Here is a 20,326-nt window from a genome sequence, read left to right as displayed (position 1 = left end):
AATTGGAAGCCCATCTGAGTTCTTGCTAGTGACCCCAGTCTGACACCATAGTGACAACACAGTCTGTAAAGGTAAAAGGTGATGTTATGTACCTCGAGAATGATGAGGTTTGGAGAACTGGATACCCCTGGAAACAGAAAAACTACACACTGGAGATGGGTTCCCACCAAATAAGGTCCTTGTTGGTGGAGATAAATGGGTTTTTCTTATCCATATCTAGCCTAGACTTGGTCTTACACTGGAAATTATTATTTGCTTCCAGTGTGACAAAGTCATTGTTAGAAGTTCCTCAGGTGCAGGAAAAGTGCCTGAGCATTTTGGGACCAGGAAGTGGCCCCATATTTACTTTGATGTGACAGGGAGTGCCATCTAGTGGTAAAGTATGACTATGAGGGTACTTATCCTATGACCATCCTGCTCTGAGCCTTTCCGGGAACGTGGATCCCGTATGGAGAGGGATTAAATACCTTAATAAATATGCTTGCTGAGAAATTGTCATTGCCTAGATTCAAGATCTGGGTGAAGGAAACTAGTGGAACTCTACCAGCCTGAGTCTTTCAGTATTTCCAGAGTTTTGCTCATAATAGAAGGGAGAGGTGAGACGGCAGGAAGTGAGTACACCAGAGAGAGGTACCTATCTGATCGATCAGAGAAGATTGAACAAAATGAAGAATTTCTGTTCCTCAGAATTTAACCTGGGGTATGTGTGTGGGCAGGGGAGCTTGCATTGTGTGTTGAAAACCAATCAGAATGGAGGAAAATTACACATTTCATGATGTTTACATCAGAATGTAGACACATCTATGGTAAATGGAGAATATTAAGAAAAGGTTAGAGGAAGCAATTTGCTAATCCATTAGAGGAGGTCATTTGCTTGTCTGAAAGTTGCATTCATATAGCAAGCATACTGCTTAAAAAAAAAATATATATATATATACCCAATAAATAAATAAATACATACTAAGGCAGATGATGATAAATTAATCTCTATCTCAATGAAGGATGACCAAAAAAGAGAGAGAGAGAAAAAGAGAGAATGGCAATGATAACAGCTATAATTTATCAAGAAGTTATGGTGCATTCAAATCTAAATCAAGTACTTTACATGTATTTTCTCATTGAATTCCTGTACTAATCCTTTTAGGTAGGTACTCTTATTATCATCATTTTTCAGTTAAAGAAAAGCAAACTCATCTTTCCTAAGAACACAGAAATGCTAAGCTAGTAGTGCCAGTATCTGAATTCTGGTCTTTCTGATTCCCCAAATTGCTTTGTGCCAAAAGTGTTGTCTTAGGTGCTCAGTCATGTCCAACTCTTTGAGTCTCCCACGGACTGTAGCCCACCAAGCTCTTCTGCCCATGGAATTCTCCCCAGCAAGAATACTAGAGTGGGTAGCCATTCCCTTCTCTTGGGGATCGTCCTTACCCAGGTATTGAACCTGGTCTCCTGCATTGCAGGCAGATTCTTTACCATCTAAGCCACCAGGGAAAGAAAGCCGTCACAGACCTAGACATCATATTAAAAAGCAGAGACATCACTTTGCCAACAAAGGTCTGTATAGTTAAAGCTATGGTTTTTTCAGTAGTTGTGTATGGATGTGAGAGTTGGACCATAAAGAAGGCTGAGTGCTGAAGAATAATGCTTTCAAATTGTGGTGCTGGAGAAGACGCTGGAGAGTCCCTTGGACAGCAAGGACTGTCAATCCTAAAGGAAATCAACCCTGAATATTCACTGGAAGGACTAACGCTAAAGCTGAAACTCCAATACTTTGACCACCTGATATGAAGAACTGACTCACTGGAAAAGCCCCTGATGCTGGGAAAGATTGACGGCAGGAGGAGAAGGGGACAACAGAGGATGAGATGGTTGGATATCATCACCAACTCAATGGACATGAGTTTGAACAAACTCCAAGACTGGAAAGCCTGTTGTGCTGCAGTCCATGGGGTTTCAAAGAGTTAGACAGGACTTAGCAACTGAACAACAAAAATATCACAGGAATGTTAATCACTTCCTGGTGAGATATAGACCATCCTGCTTTGAAAAGTCTGTCCTTATCTAAATCCTATTAAGTTTGACTGGATTTCAGTAAGAGCTCAATAGATTATATAACACAAATGATTTGAGCCTTTTTTTCCAAAGGCAATGGCACCCCACTCCAGTACTCTTGCCTAGAAAATCCCATGGATGGAGGAGCCTGGTAGGCTGCAGTCCATGAGGTCGCTGAGAGTCGGACACAACTGAGCGACTTCACTTTCACTTTTCACTTTTCACTTTCATGCATTGGAGAAGGAAATGGCAGCCCACTCCAGTGTTCTTGCCTGGAGAATCCCAGGGATGGGGGAGCCTGGTGGGCTGCCGTCTATGGGGTTGCACAGAGTCGGACACGACTGAAACGACTTAGCAGCAGCAGCAGCAGCAGCACATATATTGAAACATTTTGATTTTCTTTTTTCTCAGAGGGCAATCAGCAGTCTGAGTCTTCACTCTGGTGTTGTCCTAACGTAGACTAAAATTAATAATGATGTACATGTTTATTTCTAAGTAGATTATTATAGTAATACCATACCACTTTCATTTTATGACAAGGAGATGGAAAACCAAGGAAGGTCCAGGGATATGCTGAATTAAGGAGAACACTTGGGATAAATGCATTTGTATACATTTTTTTCCTAGGATTCAAAATGTGTTTTCTTTAGATGGACCTCCTTCTTGTGTTCATCTCATATATTTGTTTGGAATATTAGGGTCTCCATCAGTTCAGAGGAATTTCTTACTTATATGTTTTATATAGATTCTAAAGTCTTCTGCTTATATTACCTTGTGTTTTTCTATCACCCCCTTAAAGAAATACGATGATGAATTTCCATTTGAAAACTCTAAAACTGCTCTTGTGTTTTCATATAATGTCTTTGTTCAAAGCCTCACTGCTACACCACTGGTCAGAAAATGAAAGCCAGGTTGTGGAAGCCATCCTGGCCATTTTTATATAAACCTGGCTGAGGGGCTCCTACCGAGAGTGGATGTCTTGTAATTGGGTCTGAAAGATCCAAAAAAGTTTCAGACAAGGTGGAAGAGGTTGGCATTCTTTGCCATTTTGACATGTACTTAGTCATGAGCACAGAGTACTTGGAGACAAGTAAGTTGTTCTGGCTGTCTATTAAACATTCTGTTCCAAAAAGAAGGATGATACCATATTAAGAATTAAGAATTTTATTTCCATAGTTTATTACATCAACACTTTTAGGGAGAAAAATCATATAATATCAATAGATACAAAAAGAGTCAATTGTGAAAACCAAACAAGCATCTAAATAAATAGATATGTAAGTAAGTAAGTGACTATGTGCTCAGTTGTGTCCAACTATTTGCAGCTCCATGGTCTGTAGCCTGCCAGGCTTCCCTGCCCATGGAACTTTCTAGGCAAGAATACTGGAGCAGGGTGCCATTTCCTACTCCAGGGGATCCTTCCGACCCATGGATCGAAACTGCATCTCTTGCATCTCCTGCACTGGCAGATGGATTCTTTACCACTAGCACCACCTGGGAAACTTAAGTAATTAAGTAAGTAAATAAATAAAAATGAGCAAATAAATAAATCTGAGAGGAAATCTAGAAAACTACATATTTAAGGTAGAAGCAGGCAAGATAGTACTCAAAAAAAAAAATACAGAAAAAAATGACCTCAGTTAGATATAAGAATTGCTAAGTCACTTCAGTCCCTCTTCCAGGGGATCTTCCCCACCCAGGGATCAAACCCACGGCTCCTGTGGCTCCTGCATTGCAGGTGGATTCTTTACCACTGAGCCATCAGGGAAGTCCCATATATATACTACCATGTGTAAAATAGATAGCCAGTGGGAAGCTACTGTGTAGTACAGGGAGTTCAGCTCTGTGGTGAGCTCTGTGATGACCCAGAGGGGTGGGATGGGGGTGTGAGAGGGATGCTTAATTGGGAGAGGATAAATGTATGTACGGAGAAGGTAATGGCACCCCACTCCAGTACTCTTGCCTGGAAAATCCCATGGACGGAGGAGCCTGGTGGGCTGCAGTCCATGGGGTCGCTAAGAGTCGGACATGACTGAGCGACTTCACTTTCACTTTTCACTTTCATGCGTTGGAGAAGGAAATGGCAACCCACTCCAGGATTCTTGCCTGGAGAATCCCAGGGACGGGGGAGCCTGGTGGGCTGCCGTCTATGGGGTCGCACAGAGTCGGACACGACTGAAGCGACTTAGCAGCAGCAGCAAATGTATGTTAATTAACTTGACTGTGATAAGCATTTCACAATACATATGTATAACAAGAAAATAATTTATGGGTTGAAATTTTTTAAACAACTATGGTTTCCAATGAGTTGTTATCAAATGTTCTGCAATCCATATATGGATCAAGAATTACTTATGGCCTGATAAAACATGTCATTGATATGAGTCTTACTTACATATAATAGTAATAATGTTAGCATTAGGTATTGGTACAAAGAGAAAGGAAAATAATACAAGTAAAGCACACAGCACATTGCCTGGCAAGGAATAAATGCACACTAAAATGACATCTGTTATCCCTGTTCTTCTTATTCTTTTTTAAATGCTGAAATGATACATTTTTTGAAAGAATTTCACAGAGGTGAAGTGCCTTTCTCATCGCATCGTATCAGCAGGAACATGTTGTCAATATGACTTATCCACAGTGATATTATCCTTAATCACCTGGTCAAGGCATTTGTCAGGTTTCTCTACTCACTGTTTATGGAAATAGGGAGATATATATAGAAATACTTTAGTAACTTTCTTCTCAACCACCTTCTGCAGTCTATTTATTGAAAGCATGCAACTAAGCCCAACTGACACTGGGAGAAGGAGTGGGGAGGAATGGAGGAATAAAGCTTTTTGCCTGGAGATGGGAGTTTCTACAATAAATTGTTAAGAACTACTAGATATTTTCATCAACATTTACTTATGTATATTCATTTCCTAATACAAGTTATGATCTAAAACTATGTTATTCTGTTGTTATTGTTCAGATTGTTTCAGCATTAGACATTGGGAGTTTTTTTCAGGTTGGCTTCTCAGTTTTTTTAATGCTTCCTTAGGCAACATAAGGCTCTGCAGACTCATCTTGTAGTACCTGCCGTAGTCCTAGAACCAACCATTTTTCCAGGAGTCCTGGTTCCGTTTACTGGAGAATAATCTTTAGAGACCAAAATCTGGGCACTGGGTGTGCTCATTGCTACTGAGGTGGACAATTCTAGAAAACACACATACGTATGCAAACCCCTGTTTGTACCCATAGTTATAATCATGTCTGTATCTCTCCTTCTGTGTCAGTCCGTCTGCATTTTGTCTTTAGGCTCCAGAAATCTGGTCAAAGCATTGTTTTCCAAAGTTACTTAGGTAAGTTCCTTTCCTCTCTCCCCACCCCTTTCAAGGAGTTGACATGACTTTTGGTGAAACCTGTATTTCCTGATTGCATAGTATACAGAGTCAAGTCTTTCACAGGGAAAATATTTCCCTGCTAAATATTTCCCAGAGTGATTGAAATTAATCAGTCTGATTAAAATTAGAAATATTTCCCAGACTGATTTCTTTCATGTCAATGTTCTGTAAGCTCTTTTTCTATTGTTTCTGTTTTTATGCTATTCATTGTTTATATTATGCCATCTAATTTTATCATTTATTCTTACTTTGTGTCAGGAGCCCATTTATAACAAGCCTGCTCTCTCACTTCCTTTCATCTTGAGAGACATCCTCAGTGTGATCTTTCCTCCTTGCTGGCCGCTTGTGGTGTGAATCACACCACCTGGACCTCAGGAACCATACACTGGCCCCAATATTCATATCTGCCACAGCCTCAGCAGTTAAGTTCATATATTCTGTTTGCTCCCTGTCCTGACCTTAGACATCCTTCAGTCAGACAGCCTGCCCAGAATTCCCGTATCCCCTTGGGATGCTCCAGTAGCTCTCTTCACGGCACATCAGGCTGCAGAGCCATGACCGAGGCACTGCCCACAGCCACTGCTCTGGCGCCATGTTGGCCCCATGATGTCTCCTAAGTGATTTGCTGACCCCTTCAAAAAAAGGCCCTTTACTCCCAGATTTTTCCACCACCTATTCATGTTTTCTACCATTGAGGATTCCCATTTTCTCTTCCCCTGGGGCAAAATACAAGAGTGAGGGTGTCTGGCCCCATCTCGAGAGTTCATGGATATGTCCTCTTTCATCCCCCCACCAGTCTGTTAGCTCACGTCTCTAAGTTGGAAAGCGTTCTCATGTAATCACACATTTTTCCTTACCATATGGCTCCACGTGCCAAGTTCTTCAGATTCCAGTTTCTTGAATCCCCCCAATGCTGCACTTTCTGAGCAAAGCCATACTCTTCCAAGTACAAGTCCTCCTTTAGAAAATATTGCTATTGCTTAAAACCTCCTTCTTGAAATGCAGTGGTGTTTTTTGTTCTAGAATTTTTCTGCCTGAGGGTAACACATATCTGGAATGTCACAAAATTATTCACCTCATTTTAAATGGCTATGTTTATTAAATAGCTATATGTTTTCCATTTCTCTTTACAGATAACTAATGAGAGAGCTGATTGCTTAAAAACTCAAGAATAGAGTATTTGTTAGTTTGTATAATATTTTCACTATTTCAAGATTGATAGTCATCAGAAATGAGGTGATTAGTTTTAGTCACCCTCAAGGAAGCTATTGGTGTGTGCATGTGAGCTAAGTCTCTCAGGCATGTCTGATTCTTTGCAACCCTAGAGACTGTACCTGCCAGGCTCCTCTGTCCAACTTGGATATTTCAAAACAATATCCAACTACGTATACACATGTATGTGGTTGACCTTAGGCATCCTTCGGTCAGACAGCCAGATATATGTATATACATGACATACACATATATGTATATGTAGATACATACATGAGGAGGGCACGGCAACCCACTCCAGGATTCCCGCCTGGAGAATCCCATGGACAGAGGAGCCTGGTGGGCTACAGTCCATAGGGTCGCAAAGAGTCGGACACTACTGAAGTGACTTAGCACGCAGCATGCATGCAGATACATATATAGTCCCCAAATAGTGGCCTGTAGAATTTTCGACCTACTGTTAGGCAGCCTCTGGCCTCTTTGGAAGCAGCCCCATAACAGAAGCTATTTCTAGCAGTTCTCTTAAGATGTCTCCCTTGTGCTCCCCTCTGGGCCACAGCATGGACTACCTCCCGTCCCCGCCCCAGCCCCTGGCAGTGCCATGTGCTGCTGCCACTCTGAAGTTCAGGAAGGCTGATGGGGGCGTCCTGCTGCTGCTGTGGCCACCAGTGCCTGTCCAGGCCACGCTGTGCTGGTCCCACGTGGGCCTAGGCCAGCCTGCGAACAGAAAAGCCCCTCTCCTGGCTTTCATACCCCAGTTCCCTCAATCTCAGAGCACTGATGCCCTGTACTCTCAGTACTCTGAGAGCATGGTGTAGGAAACAATAGCTCTCATTTGGGTCTTCCTTTCAGGAGGCTATAAACCAGATTCTCCCTGGGGTGGTGGGAGGGTAAGGAAGAAGGGAGTCAGGGACACAAGGCAAAATCTTCTCAGCAAGAGGCAGCTAGGAGCACGTAAAACCACCCATCATCCCTGCCACTGCCACGGTCTTATTGGACCAAAATGAAAATATTCAGCTCACTCTTCTCATATTAAGAATTTTTCCCCAAGAAGATATCTTGGTCTCTCATTGCAGAGATGCCTAGAGAATTTATTCTGCCAAACTTCTTGGATATATTTCTGTTTGAAATTCTAAGATGAACAAAACCTAGGTTCAAATTTGGACCTCTGTGATATGCAAGTATCAAATATAACTATGTCCTTAATGGTTTCTCATCCAGGACTATATTTTTTAACTTTTGTTTTGTATCGGAGTATAATTGATAGCAAGAGAGTTCCAGAGAAACATCTATTTCTGCTTTATTGACTATGCCAAAGCCTTTGACTGTGTGGATCACAATAAACTGTGGAAAATTCTGAAAGAGATGGGAATACCAGACCACCTGACCTGCCTCTTGAGAAACCTATATGCAGGTCAGGAAGCAATAGTTAGAACTGGACATGGAACAACAGACTGGTTCCAAATAGGAAAAGGAGTATGTCAAGGCTATATATTGTCACCTTGCTTATTTAACTTCTATGCAGAGTACACCATGAGAAACGCTGGACTGGAAGAAGCAAAGCTGGAATCAAGATTGCTGGGAGAAATATCAATAACCTCAGATATGCAGATGACACTACCCTTATGGCAGAAAGTGAAGATGAACTAAAAAGCCTCTTGATGAAAGTGAAAGAGGAGAATGAAAAAGTTGGCTTAAAGCTCAACATTCAGAAAATGAAGATCATGGCATCTGGTCCCATCACTTCATGGAAAATAGATGGGGAAGCAGTGGAAACAGTATCAGACTTTATATTTTTGGGCCCCAAAATCACTGCAGATGGTGACTGCAGCCATGAAATTAAAAGACGCTTACTCCTTGGAAGAAAAGTTATGACCAACCTAGATAGCATATTCAAAAGCAGAGGCATTACTTTGCCAACAAAGGTCCGTCTAGTCAAGGCTATGGTTTTTCCAGTGGTCATGTATGGATGTGAGAGTTGGACTGTGAAGAAAGCTGAGAGCCGAAGAATTGATGCTTTTGAACTGTGGTGTTGGAGAAGACTCTTATTTAAGAGTCCCTTGCACAGCAAGGAGATCCAACCAGTCCATTCTAAAGATCAGTCTTGGGTGTTCTTTGGAAGGAATGATGCTAAAGCTGAAACTCCAGTACTTTGGCCACCTCATGCGAAGAGTTGACTCATTGGAAAAGACTCTGATGCTGGGAGGGATTGGGGGCAGGAGGAGAAGGGGACGACAGAGGATGAGATGGCTGGATGGCATCACCGACTTGATGGATGTGAGTCTGAGTGAACTCCGGGAGTTGGTGATGGACAGGGAGGCCTGGCGTGCTGCGATTCATGGGGTCGCAAAGAGTCGGACACGACTGATCAACTGCACTGAACTGACTGATAGTTGATTACCCTGGAGAAAGAAATGGCAACCCACTCCAGCATTCTTGCCTGGAGAATCTCATGGACAGCAGAGCCTGTCGGCTACAGTCATAGGGTTGCACAGAATCGAACATGACTGAAACATACACACACATAATTGATTAACAGTATTGTGATAGTTTCAGGTGTACAGCAGAGTGATTCAGTTACACATGTAGATGTATCTGTTGTTTTTCAAATTCTTGCCCGTTTAGGTTGTTACGTAATATTGAACAAAGTTCCCTGTGCTATACAGTAGGTCCTTGTCGGTTATCCATTTTAAGACATAGAGAATGGGCTTGTAGACAAAGTAGGGGAAAGGGGAGGGTGAGATAAATTGCGAGAGCAGCATTGAAATATATACACTGCCATGTGTGAAATAGCTAGCTAGTGGGAAGCTTCTGTATGGCACAGGGAGCTCAGCTCCGTGCTCTGTGAGAATATGCAGGAGTGGGATGGGGGGTGGAAGGGGAGCTCGAGACGGAGAGGATGTATGTATGTGTATAGCTGATTTACCTCACTATATAGCAGAAACACAGGGTTATAGAGCAATTATACTCCCAGACTATATTTTTGCTTTATATTGACTATGATAATTTTCTGGTGGGCAGGGCCATTATGTTAGGTAGATACTTACGTTTTTTATACTAAATGTCTATGAGTAGCCTAATAATCGCCGTTTTTTTGTTTTCTTTCTGGATTAGGAAATGAAGGCCCAGAAAGGGCTCATCTCATGCCTTTTACACCACCTCCTAACACTTAGCATGAACCCAAACAGATAGGACTAAATAGATCTTCAGTGCCCTAAATGTGTGTTTTATTTTTAACACAATCTATGTTTGTTTTCTTTCCAAGTTGCTCTACAAACATTCATTTTGAAACACTGACAAAAGTAGCCAATAATGTAGAATAATATATAACCTTGACTGGGTCAGAGAAATGGTATGAAAAATCATAAAACAGATTTGTGAACATAAAAACATAGAGGTGGTTTCAAAGAAAACAGAGGGCAAAAGCTTACTTTGAGCCTTTGGGGAAAATCTAGTTTCTGTTTTCTGAAAAGACAGCCTATTAAATGAGTATTTAGCATGTTGTCTGTTTTTATTGGATTATTTTCTCAAGTTGAAGTCATTTATTCAAATTATTGAATATCAGCAAAGATCTAACTTCTGATTACTTATTCGTTATTTATAGTAAAAGTGACTTTTACCGTATATTCCAATCTGCTGCTGCTGCTAAGTTGCTTCAGTCGTGTCCGACTGTGTGTGACCTCATAGACGGCAGTCCACCAGGCTCCTCTGTCCCTAGGATTCTCCAGGCAAGAACACTGGAGTGGGTTGCCATTTCCTTCTCCAATGCATGCATGCATGCTAAGTTGCTTCAGTCGTGTCCGACTCTGCAACCCTATGGACAGCAGCCCACCAGGCTCCTTTGTCCACAGGATTCTCCAGGCAAGAACACTGGAGTGGGTTGCCATTTCCTTCCCCAATGCATGCATGCATTCTGAGTCACTTCAGTCGTGTCTGACTCTGTGCAGCCTTATGGACAGCAGCCCACCAGGCTCCTCTGTCCACAGGATTCTCTAGGTAAGAATACTGGAGTGGGTTGCCATTTCCTTTTCCATATTCCAATCTAGAAACTTGACAATGTCTAATCTTGTTATTTTATATAAATAATATATTCTGTTGAAAATATAGATAAGCAGAAAGACTAAAGCTAAATTATAATTCCATCCACTGTGAATATTTTGGTATTTAATACTGTACATGGTTTCCTGTGTGTGTAACTTTAAAACAAAAGCAAAAACCTGGAATCTACATGACACTGCTTTGTAACCTGCTTTTCTATTTAAAATGAATTATAGCATATAGGGGTTTATAAAATGTTTCTATGACATATTATTTTTCTTGGACAAGATTGATCAGTGCTTTTATTGAGGACCAAGTTTAAGTGTTAATAAAAGAGATTTCCAGAAGGTATAAAAAAATTACCAATGTTCCTGAAATGAGTTCTTGTCATACAACAGGTGAACATCTCTGTAGAAGACTTCAAGAGCCAAAAAAAGAAACAGGATGGCCTAATTACTGAGCACCTCCTGTGGGCCAGGTGTTTTCCTTCTGGCATCTCACTTACTCTCACTATTATCCTAGAGAGTAGATACAGTTACCATCTCTGCTTTCTATATAAGGAAATCCAGGCCCAGGGAGTTGAGTCCTTTGCTTGAAGGTTCTATGACATAGTTTAAAGGTCTCGGTTGAAGTTGTTTTCATCTAGAGAAGTTTTTTTATTTGTCCTTGGGACCCAGCAAACTCTAAATTTATTTAAGGTATTTTGGACCACACAGGTGACATGAACTGGGGCATCAAACCAATGGCAGCTTTGAGGCTCTGCTCCATCTACCCTGCCTCATGAAAAAGGGAAAGTTTCTTTCTCCCCTTCTTTGAAATTTTCTCTTCTCTTTTCTTCCCTTCCCTTTCCTTCCCTCCTCTCTCTCTCTCTAACTCTCTCTCTCTCTCTCTCTTTTTTTTTTTTGGTATTATCCTACCTACTCTGATCGTGTAACCCTCTGGGCCCATGCCTTCAATTGTGGTCTCCTGCTGGGCTCCCCATTTTGAGTGAACCCTATGCTTTGCCTCTTGATGCTTTTCTCCTCATAAAGCTGTAGCTCAGACACCCAGTTCAGTTCAGTCATTCAGTCGTGTCTGACTTTTTGCTACCCCATGGACTGCAGCATGCCAGGCTTCTCTTTCCTTCACCAGTTCCCAGAGATTGCTCAAACTCATGTCCATCAAATTGGTGATGCCATCCAACCATCTCATTCTCTGTCATCCCCTTCACCTCCTGCCTTCAATCTTTCCCAGAATCAAGGTCTTTTCAAATGAGTCAGCTCTTCGTATCAGGTGGCCAAAGGATTGAAGTTTCAGCTTCAGCATCAATCCTTCTAATGAATGTTCAAGACTGATTTCCTTTAGGTTGGACTGGTTTGATCTTCTTTCAGTCCGAGGGACTCTCAACAGCATTCTTCTACACCACAGTCCAAAAACATCAATTCTTTGGTGCTCATCTTTCTTTATTTCTTCTTTCTAATTTCCTTTTCAGACATCCAAGGCTCAGCAGAAGACTTCAGAACAACACCAGAAGTAAACTGGCTTTAGCACTTTGACAATATCCACTGTGGGTGCATGCTAAATTGCTTCAGTCTGTCCAACTCTGCACGACCCTATAGACTGTAGCCCCCCAGGCTCCTCTGTCCATGGGATTCTCCAGGCAAGAACACTGGAGTGGGTTGTCGTGCCCTCCTCCAGGGGGTCTTCCCGACCCAGGGATCAAACCCAAGTCTCTTACGTTTACCTGCACTGGCAGGTTCTTTAGCTAGATTTACCAGCACCACCCAGGAAGCCCAAATATCCACTAAGGTTACTCATTTTACTTTTTTTTTTGGCCTTTATTTTCTTCCTTATCTGCCAATTCAGCAATACAGCTTAAAATATATTTAATATTTTGTTCAAGATTTGAGTATTTTTAATCAAAACGATTGTTTTCTGAATCTGTCTCACCATATAAGAAAAATGAAGGTCAAGAATATTTATTTTGAATGATTAAAAATATATCGTGTATACTTACATTTTTATCCTCCCTCATATGGATAATCCTTTATTTAATTGAAATATTTATGAAATAACAAATTATGCAATTTAGGATTCTGCTCCCAGTCCCACTTTAGGTCAGCAACTAAGACTCTGGTAGGCAATTTCAATGTGTGGGATTTTTTTTCCCCATGTCAACAAGAAATTCTCTGCCACCAGCTGGGAGTCCTACAGTCTTATTCAGTTCTGGTAGAGTCTACCTGGAGAGAATGTTAACTCCCAATCAGACCCCCTAGGCTCAGGGCTCCATCCCAGGAGACAATCTCCCATTTTAGATACCAATCGATATTAGGTTTCAGGACTTCCCTGGTGCTAATGCAAGGGGGCTTGATTCTATCCCTGGCAAGGTGTTAGATTCCACACACCACACCTAAGAGTCTGCATCCTGCAACTAAAGATCACATGTGCAACAGTGAAGATCTTGCATGCTGCAGCTCATACCCGGGGCAGCCAAACAGAGAAATATTCTTTATAAAGTGATAGATCATCAAGGTACCCACAACTTGTTCTCAACTTGGCTACAAATCAGAGATTCTCATGACCCCCTCCTCAGGTTTTATTAATTTGCTAAAGCAGCTCACAGAACTCAGGGAAACACTTCCTTACATTTACTATTTTATTGAAGGATGGGATAAAAGATACCCAAGAACAGCCAGTGGGACAGATCAGGAGGGTGAGATCTGGGAGAGCCCCCTACTTCTGTCCTTATGGAATCACCCTCCAAGTCTGAGGATGTTTTCATCCACCTGGAAGTTTTCTGAACCCCACATTATTGGGATTTTTACAGAGGCTTTATCACTTAGGTGTGAGAGTGTTAGTCACTCAGTCTTGTGGGACACTTTGCAACCCCCATGGACTGTAGCCCGCTAGGCTCATCTATCCCTGGGATTCTTCAGGCAAGAATACTGAAGTGGGTTGCTATTCCTTTCTCCAGGGGATCTTCCTGACCCAGGGATCGAACCCAGGTCTCCTGCACTGCAGGCAGATTCGTTACCCTGTGAGCCACCAGGGAAGAACATCACATAGGCGTGATGGACCATTAATTCCATTTCCAGCCCTTGTCTCTCCCTGGAGAAGTGTTGGTGGGGGAACTAAAAGTTCTAAGCTTCTAATCATGGCTGGTGACCAGCACCCTTCCAGGAACCCACCCAGTCACCTCATTAGAACCAAAGGTGCTCCCAACGCTGATATCACTTAGGAAATTGTGTTTTAGGAGCTTTGTGCCAGGAACTGGGGGCAGAGACCAACTGATACACCTTTTTTATTATCTCATGCAATTGTTAGTGAAATTTCTTTATAAAGCCTACCTATATTATAATTTCAGTATAAATAATAATTCAGCAACTATATTTTGAATACTTATGAATTTTCAGACACATTTTTAACTAATAGGCTTTCTGTGTTTGAGGGATTTTAGGTTTATGGAACCATTAGTGGAGAGTACAGAGTGTTCCCTTATACTCTCTCACTTGCAACTCCCTCCTCCTGGTCCCTGTTATTAACACCTTAGTGTGGTATATTTGTTATAACTGATGAGTCAATATTAATACATTATTGTTGTAAATAAATCTCTTTTCTAAAAAAAAGATTATTGGAGTGTAGTTGCTTTACAATGTTGTTTTAGCCACATTGTAAACATGGCAAAGTGAATCAGCTTTAGTATACACATATCCTGGCTTCTCTGGTGGCTCAGCAGTAAAGAACCTGCCTGCAATGCACGAGCTGCAGGGGCCATGAGCTCAATCCCTAGGTCAGGAAGATCTGCTGGAGGAGGGCATGGCAACCCCCTCCAGTATTCTTGCCTGGAGAACTCCATGGACAGAGGAGCCTGGCGGGCTACAGTCTGCTGCTCAGTTGCTTCAGTCGCATCCGACTCTGTGCGACCCCATAGATGGCAGCCCACCGGGCGCCCCCGTCCCTGGGTTTTTCCAGGCAAGAACACTGGAGTGGGTTGCCATTTCCTTCTCCAATGCATGAAAGTGAAAAGTGAAAGTGAAGTCGCTCAGTCGTATCCGACCCTCAGCGACCCCATGGACTCCAGCTCACCAGGCTCCTCCGTCCATGGGATTTTCCAGGCCAGAGTACTGGAGTGGGGTGCCATTGCAGTCTACAGGGTTGCAAAGAGTTGGACGTGACTGAAGAGACTTAGCACAGCACAGCATACACATATCCCCTCTCCTCTTTCTGGATTTACTTCCCATTTTGGTCACCACAGAGAGTTGAGTAGAGTTCCCTGAGCTATACGTTTGGTTCTCATTGGCTATCTATTTTATACATAGCATCAATAGTGTATATATGTCAATCCCAATCTCCCAATTAATCCCATGCCCCCTTCCCCCTTGGTATCCATGTTTGTTTTCTATGTCTGTGTCTCTAGTTCTACTTTGTAAATAAGATTATCTATACCAATACTTTCATATTCCACACATATGCACTAATATAGGTATTTGTTTTTCTCTTTCTGACTTCATTCTGTTGTATATGTATCTCTTGATACATGTTTTTGAATCCTTTTAGCAATCAGACAAGATGTATGTTATCCCTATTTCAAAAAAAAAATGAGGCTAAGATGGAGTATTAAATTTTGATTCACTCACAAATGTATAAGAACAAGAGCTTCGACCATTATATTTACTTTCTCTTCTATTTTACCTGCTTTGAATAATACTGTATTTCAGCTATTTTCTGCTTATTGAAATGTATGCTTAGTATTGCATATTATTAAAAAATTTCCATAGGAAATCATTGTATTTTGAGATCTCATCTTTAGAACTAACTCAATTATCTTGTATAACTACTATATTTTGCTGTGCTTAGTCGCTCAGTCGTATCTGACTCTTTGTGACCCTGTGGACTGTAGCCCACCAGGCTCCTCTGTCCATGGGGATTCTCCAGGCAAAAATACTGGAGTGGGTTGCCATGCCCTCCTCCAAGGGATCTCCCCAACCCGGGATTGAACCCAGGTCTCCCACATTGCAGGTAGATTATTTACCTTCTGAGCCACCAGGAAAGCCCAACTATTATATTAGGACACCGGTTGGTGATGGCCTTTTTCTGTTATCACACCTGCAATGAAAATTACTGTTACTAATTGTTTTATGAATACTCTGTAGTCTAATTTAGTTCTGTTATTATAAGCCTTGCTCTTTATCTAATGGCAATATAGATAAGCATGAAAACAACAATGCTCTGCTTTTTGCTTAACAGCACATCATCGTTTATTTTCTTTTAGTAATGAGGAGTGTTCTTCTCATAACTTTAAATGTTCTTTTGGGTAGTTGTTTATGTTTTCATTTAAGAACAACAATAGTTCTTGCAGGGCCAAATAGACTACCACGTCTGTAAGTTAGTCCTGTGGGTAATGGTGTCTGCAGTAAATCTGTGGCTTTATTTCTTTTTTCTAAAAAAAATCTTTGACTGCACTGGGTCTTTGTTGCAGTTCAGGTTCTCTGGCTGAGGTGTGTGGGCTCAGTGGTTGCAGTGTGTGGGCTTAGTTGCCCCATGGCATGTGGGATCTTAGTTCCCTGACCAGGAATGGAACCCATGTCCCCTGCTCTAGGAGGTAAATTCTTAACTGCTGGACCACCAACGAAGTCCCTTTTGTTTCTTATTTGAACGCATTTCATTCATAAAGATGAATCAAGTATAAGCCATCTCTACAAAGAATGCTTTGTATTGATTTGAATATCAGTGTCAGAACTGATTTCATTGTAAAGCAAAAGTTTTCACTGTTGTTGTTCTTATGGTCAAACATATGTTGCATCTAACTTACTTCGTGTATGCTGTATATTGGTGGGGTCCAGATTCTGCCATCCTTTCTCTCAACTTTTTGGTTCAGTGTCATTCTTGCTGAATTTCATGTCAGGATATATAATGTAATGAATGCACCCGAAGGAAATGTGCCAAAGTCAAATCTGTTTCAGCACCACCATAACTGATTCCCTATAACATTTGATGATTTCAGAAGCATGGTACATTCCGTTATAGAATTTAAAATTCATTAATGTAATTATATATTTTGTCTGACAGTAAGTGGGCATCCAGTACTCAAAAGAGCTAACATCCGGATTGTTGGAAAGCTGGTGGCCGCATCTATAAGAGAAAGGAAAATGAGACAACGGTATTCATCATGAGAAGTAAGATAGTGTTTTCAAAACAATTTTGTTACCTTAAGAGTTGAACCTATCTCCCCAAAGACATAGATTAGCATTGGCCATGGATTAATTCTGTATCAACTGGAAAAAAGGACAAATATCTTTGAACATCCAAAGAAGAACTTCCACAAGACGGTCTATAATTACCAAACGTCTTCAGATGAACCATTCATTGGATCTTTTTTATAAATAACATCTGTTTAATCATAATGGAGTTGAAATCACATAGTATCAAGTATTCCTTTCATTGGACTCAAATTTGGTTTGTTCCAGGACCAATAAATGCTGTAAAAAAGTTAAAATTCTTATTTTTAAACATTTGTTTCCATTTTTGGGAATGATTTCTCAAAGTGTGTTTTAAAATATATTTTATTAGTGTAGTTATCATATTATGTTTCCCCTATCTATTGCTCACTTGAAAGTGAACAACTGAGAGTTACTATGTAGTATTCCTGAGTTCCCTGCCTTAATTTGAAAAGATCTGAAGCACAGTGGCTGACACCAGTCCTTAAGAATCTTGAATTTAAATTTATCAATCTGTGCATCATCCATCCATCTATCAATCATTCCTTCCCTCATCCCTCTGTTTCTCCTTTCATCTGTGAATGAGATTGGAGAAATAGGTGAAACCATGAACCTAGGGGAACATAATCCACGCACAGCACAGTGACTTGGCATGAAGAAAGAGGCAGGGACTGCGTGACAGGCGGTCCGTTTTCCCAGTCCTCACCCTAGTCTGTTACCTCTGTAAGAGACACTTAGGTTTTGTTAAAAAAAAAAATTCCTCAGGCTACTTCATGCAATGGAGTTTGCTGTAAATATGGAAATTACTAGAATGAAATCTTCAGAAAAGCTAATTACAAGAATCATGTAAAGTCAGGGCCCCGCTAAAACCTGAACCAAGATGGACGAAAACACACGCTGATACTCTAATTAGAAAATGTTAACAGTAAGACGCCTGACTGGGGAGAAATGATTGCTGTAGCTAAAATAGAGAGGTTAGCTTATCTGTGAAATTAGATGATCTGTATTATCCCTGCTAATAATTGAGAAAGCTTAATTTTAAAGAGAAACATTTTACTTCAATACTAAAAAATAGTTGGAAAATATACAGTTAAATAATCGCACGAGTTGAGTCCAAGCATGGTAACAGATCATCAGCTTGCTCCTTTTTATAGCATTATTAAGGTAAAAGTTGGCTAGATTTCTGCCTCCAGTATTCCAAAAAATTGAGAGCAAAAGCATAGAATAATTATATTCTTTCGTTGGAAAGGCACTTACAAACTAAAACATAAGATATCCTAATGAGTGCTATGTAATGAATGCCACTATTTCAAATGACAAATATATTTATAGGAGAAAACAATTAATATAAAAACAATATCACAATATCACAACTACCTATTAACATAAAATATGAAAACTATGACAATTGGGAGCAAGATGCCGAAGAAATTTATTTTTCCTTTAAAAAAGTGTGATTGTTCTTGTCTCGTGTTTTCTACATTTGACTCCTTGATTTTTAGCTGACTGAAGTAGGGCTCCTAAATGCCTCATAAAGGTGTGACCCTACATTAAGTTCACCGACGTGTCACTCCAGAGTTTAGAAGACAGTGTAAGGTCAGTGAAAAGGAGCCTTCACTTTTCAATAGTCAATTTCTATATAAAAATTGGCATTTGGTGCTCATCAAAGAACAAGAAATATAGGATATGCTCTAAATGTCCATTGTGTTTTTGAGCCAACTACCTGATGGAAGTCATCACTTACATGTAAATGAACTGTCAATGGCTTGCCACTGTTGGCGATTACTGGACTGTGAAGGGTATGTCTTAATAAGAACTGAAGCTCTTCACAGACTTTGATTTACTGGAAATAAAATAGAAAAGTCCTCTGAGACTACAAAGGACACTTGTTTCAGATAAAACGTCTAGACAGTAGCAATATATTTAGGGCTTTTATTATAGCAAAACTGCAAATTAGAATGGAGTGGTGAGAAAGTTCCTGTGACCCAGCTGAGTTCTAAAACACTGCTTCTGACTAGAGTAATACAATCTTTAAAATAGCTAAGCCAAATTAAATAAAAGTGCATTAAGAAAAGAAAGCAGAAACAACAGAAGGTCAAGATTTAGGTTTTTTACATCTCTTAAATGATCTTTGTCTTATGTCTTACCTTTTCTTATAAATCTATATTTTTCTAAATAGATGCAGCTATCAGAATAGTTGAAAGCCAAACTTCCATGACCCTGAAACATGGACTACCTTTCAGAAAATTCAGATTTAAGGGAATTATCCCTTCTTGATTTGTTCCTTTTCTCAGCCTCCATTCTAGAACACACAATTGAAATACTGAATTCTATGTAACTTTGTATTAATGTTGTTAATAACAAAGATATATTAAATTTGCAAAATGCTTTAGAATTCGCAGTATACTTTCACACAAAAGTGAATTTTGGAATGTGTGCACATGCGTGCATGCTCAGTCATGTCTGACTCTGCGACTCCATGGACTGTAGCCCATGAGGTTCATCTGTCCATGGAATTCTCCAGGCAAGAATATTGGGTTGCCATTTTCTCCTCCAGGGGATCTTCCCGACCTAGGGATTGAACCAGAGTCTTCTGCTTAGCAGGCAAGTTCTGTACCACTGAGCTCCAGAGAAGCCCATATTATGTTGAGAGAAGTATATGATTCTGGGTAGGTTAATAACTTTGAGAAACAATTCTCCTAATCCCATTAGTTTAAAATAATGACTTCTTTTTTGCTCACTTCATAATTCAACATAAGCCAGCAGGTACTGCCCCATGCATTATTTTAAACATTCGGATTTTTTCCATCTTAATAGCTTTGACATTCTTTAGGGCTTCACCTGCAATCTTCACAGCCAGGCAGCAGATAAAAAAGAGAGCGTGGAGAAGGCATACCCTTTTCTTAACTGCTTCAATCTGAGCTTGGAACACATTACTTATCTCTATTGGAGAGAATTTGTTAACTGGTTCCATCTAAATGCAATGGGACTAGGAAATGCAGTTTAGTTCTATCAAAAAAGAGAATATGCCATTTTGGGACATGGGAGGAAATTGCATTCCTCATTATTTTAAGGAACAGGAAAAATTTCAAATGCTTTCACTTGAATGGACATCATTCTAGTTTAAAATATTATAAGGAGTATGGATCAAGATGGCAGCTTTGGAAGATCTTGAGCTTACCTTCTCCAGTAGCTCTATGTGCTAAGTTGCTTCAGCCGTGTCCGACTCTGTGTGACCCCATAGACGGCAGCCCACCAGGCCCCCCCATCCCTGGGATTCTCCAGGCAAGAACACTGGAGTGGGTTGCCATTTCTCTCTCCAATGCATGAAAGTGAAAAGTGAACTCCAGCTAAATATAAAACAGCCATCTCTGAGAATGATCTGAAGAATAGTAGAAAAGATTTTCCACATCTAAAGATATAAATATGGGGCCACAATGA

At 40.6% G+C, this 20,326-nt stretch overlaps 1 protein-coding gene across 1 annotated transcript in view; it reads left to right on the top strand.

The window, feature by feature from the left end:
• Nucleotides 1-17,161, top strand: part of IQCM (IQ motif containing M) — a 488,337-nt gene extending 471,176 nt beyond the window's left edge. The window contains exon 13 of the mRNA XM_044930386.2: nt 16,737-17,161. Within this exon, the coding sequence (XP_044786321.2) occupies nt 16,737-16,840 (104 nt within the window). The 3' untranslated portion in view covers nt 16,841-17,161. The remainder of the gene's footprint in view (nt 1-16,736) is intronic.
• Nucleotides 17,162-20,326: the final 3,165 nt, after the last annotated feature.

Source organism: Bubalus bubalis, chromosome 17 (genome assembly GCF_019923935.1).
Source record: "Bubalus bubalis isolate 160015118507 breed Murrah chromosome 17, NDDB_SH_1, whole genome shotgun sequence".
In the NCBI taxonomy this organism is placed as follows: Eukaryota; Metazoa; Chordata; class Mammalia; order Artiodactyla; family Bovidae; genus Bubalus; species Bubalus bubalis.
The sequence above is the reverse complement of the archived record's forward strand: the minus strand, read 5'-3'. Positions and strand labels throughout refer to the sequence as shown.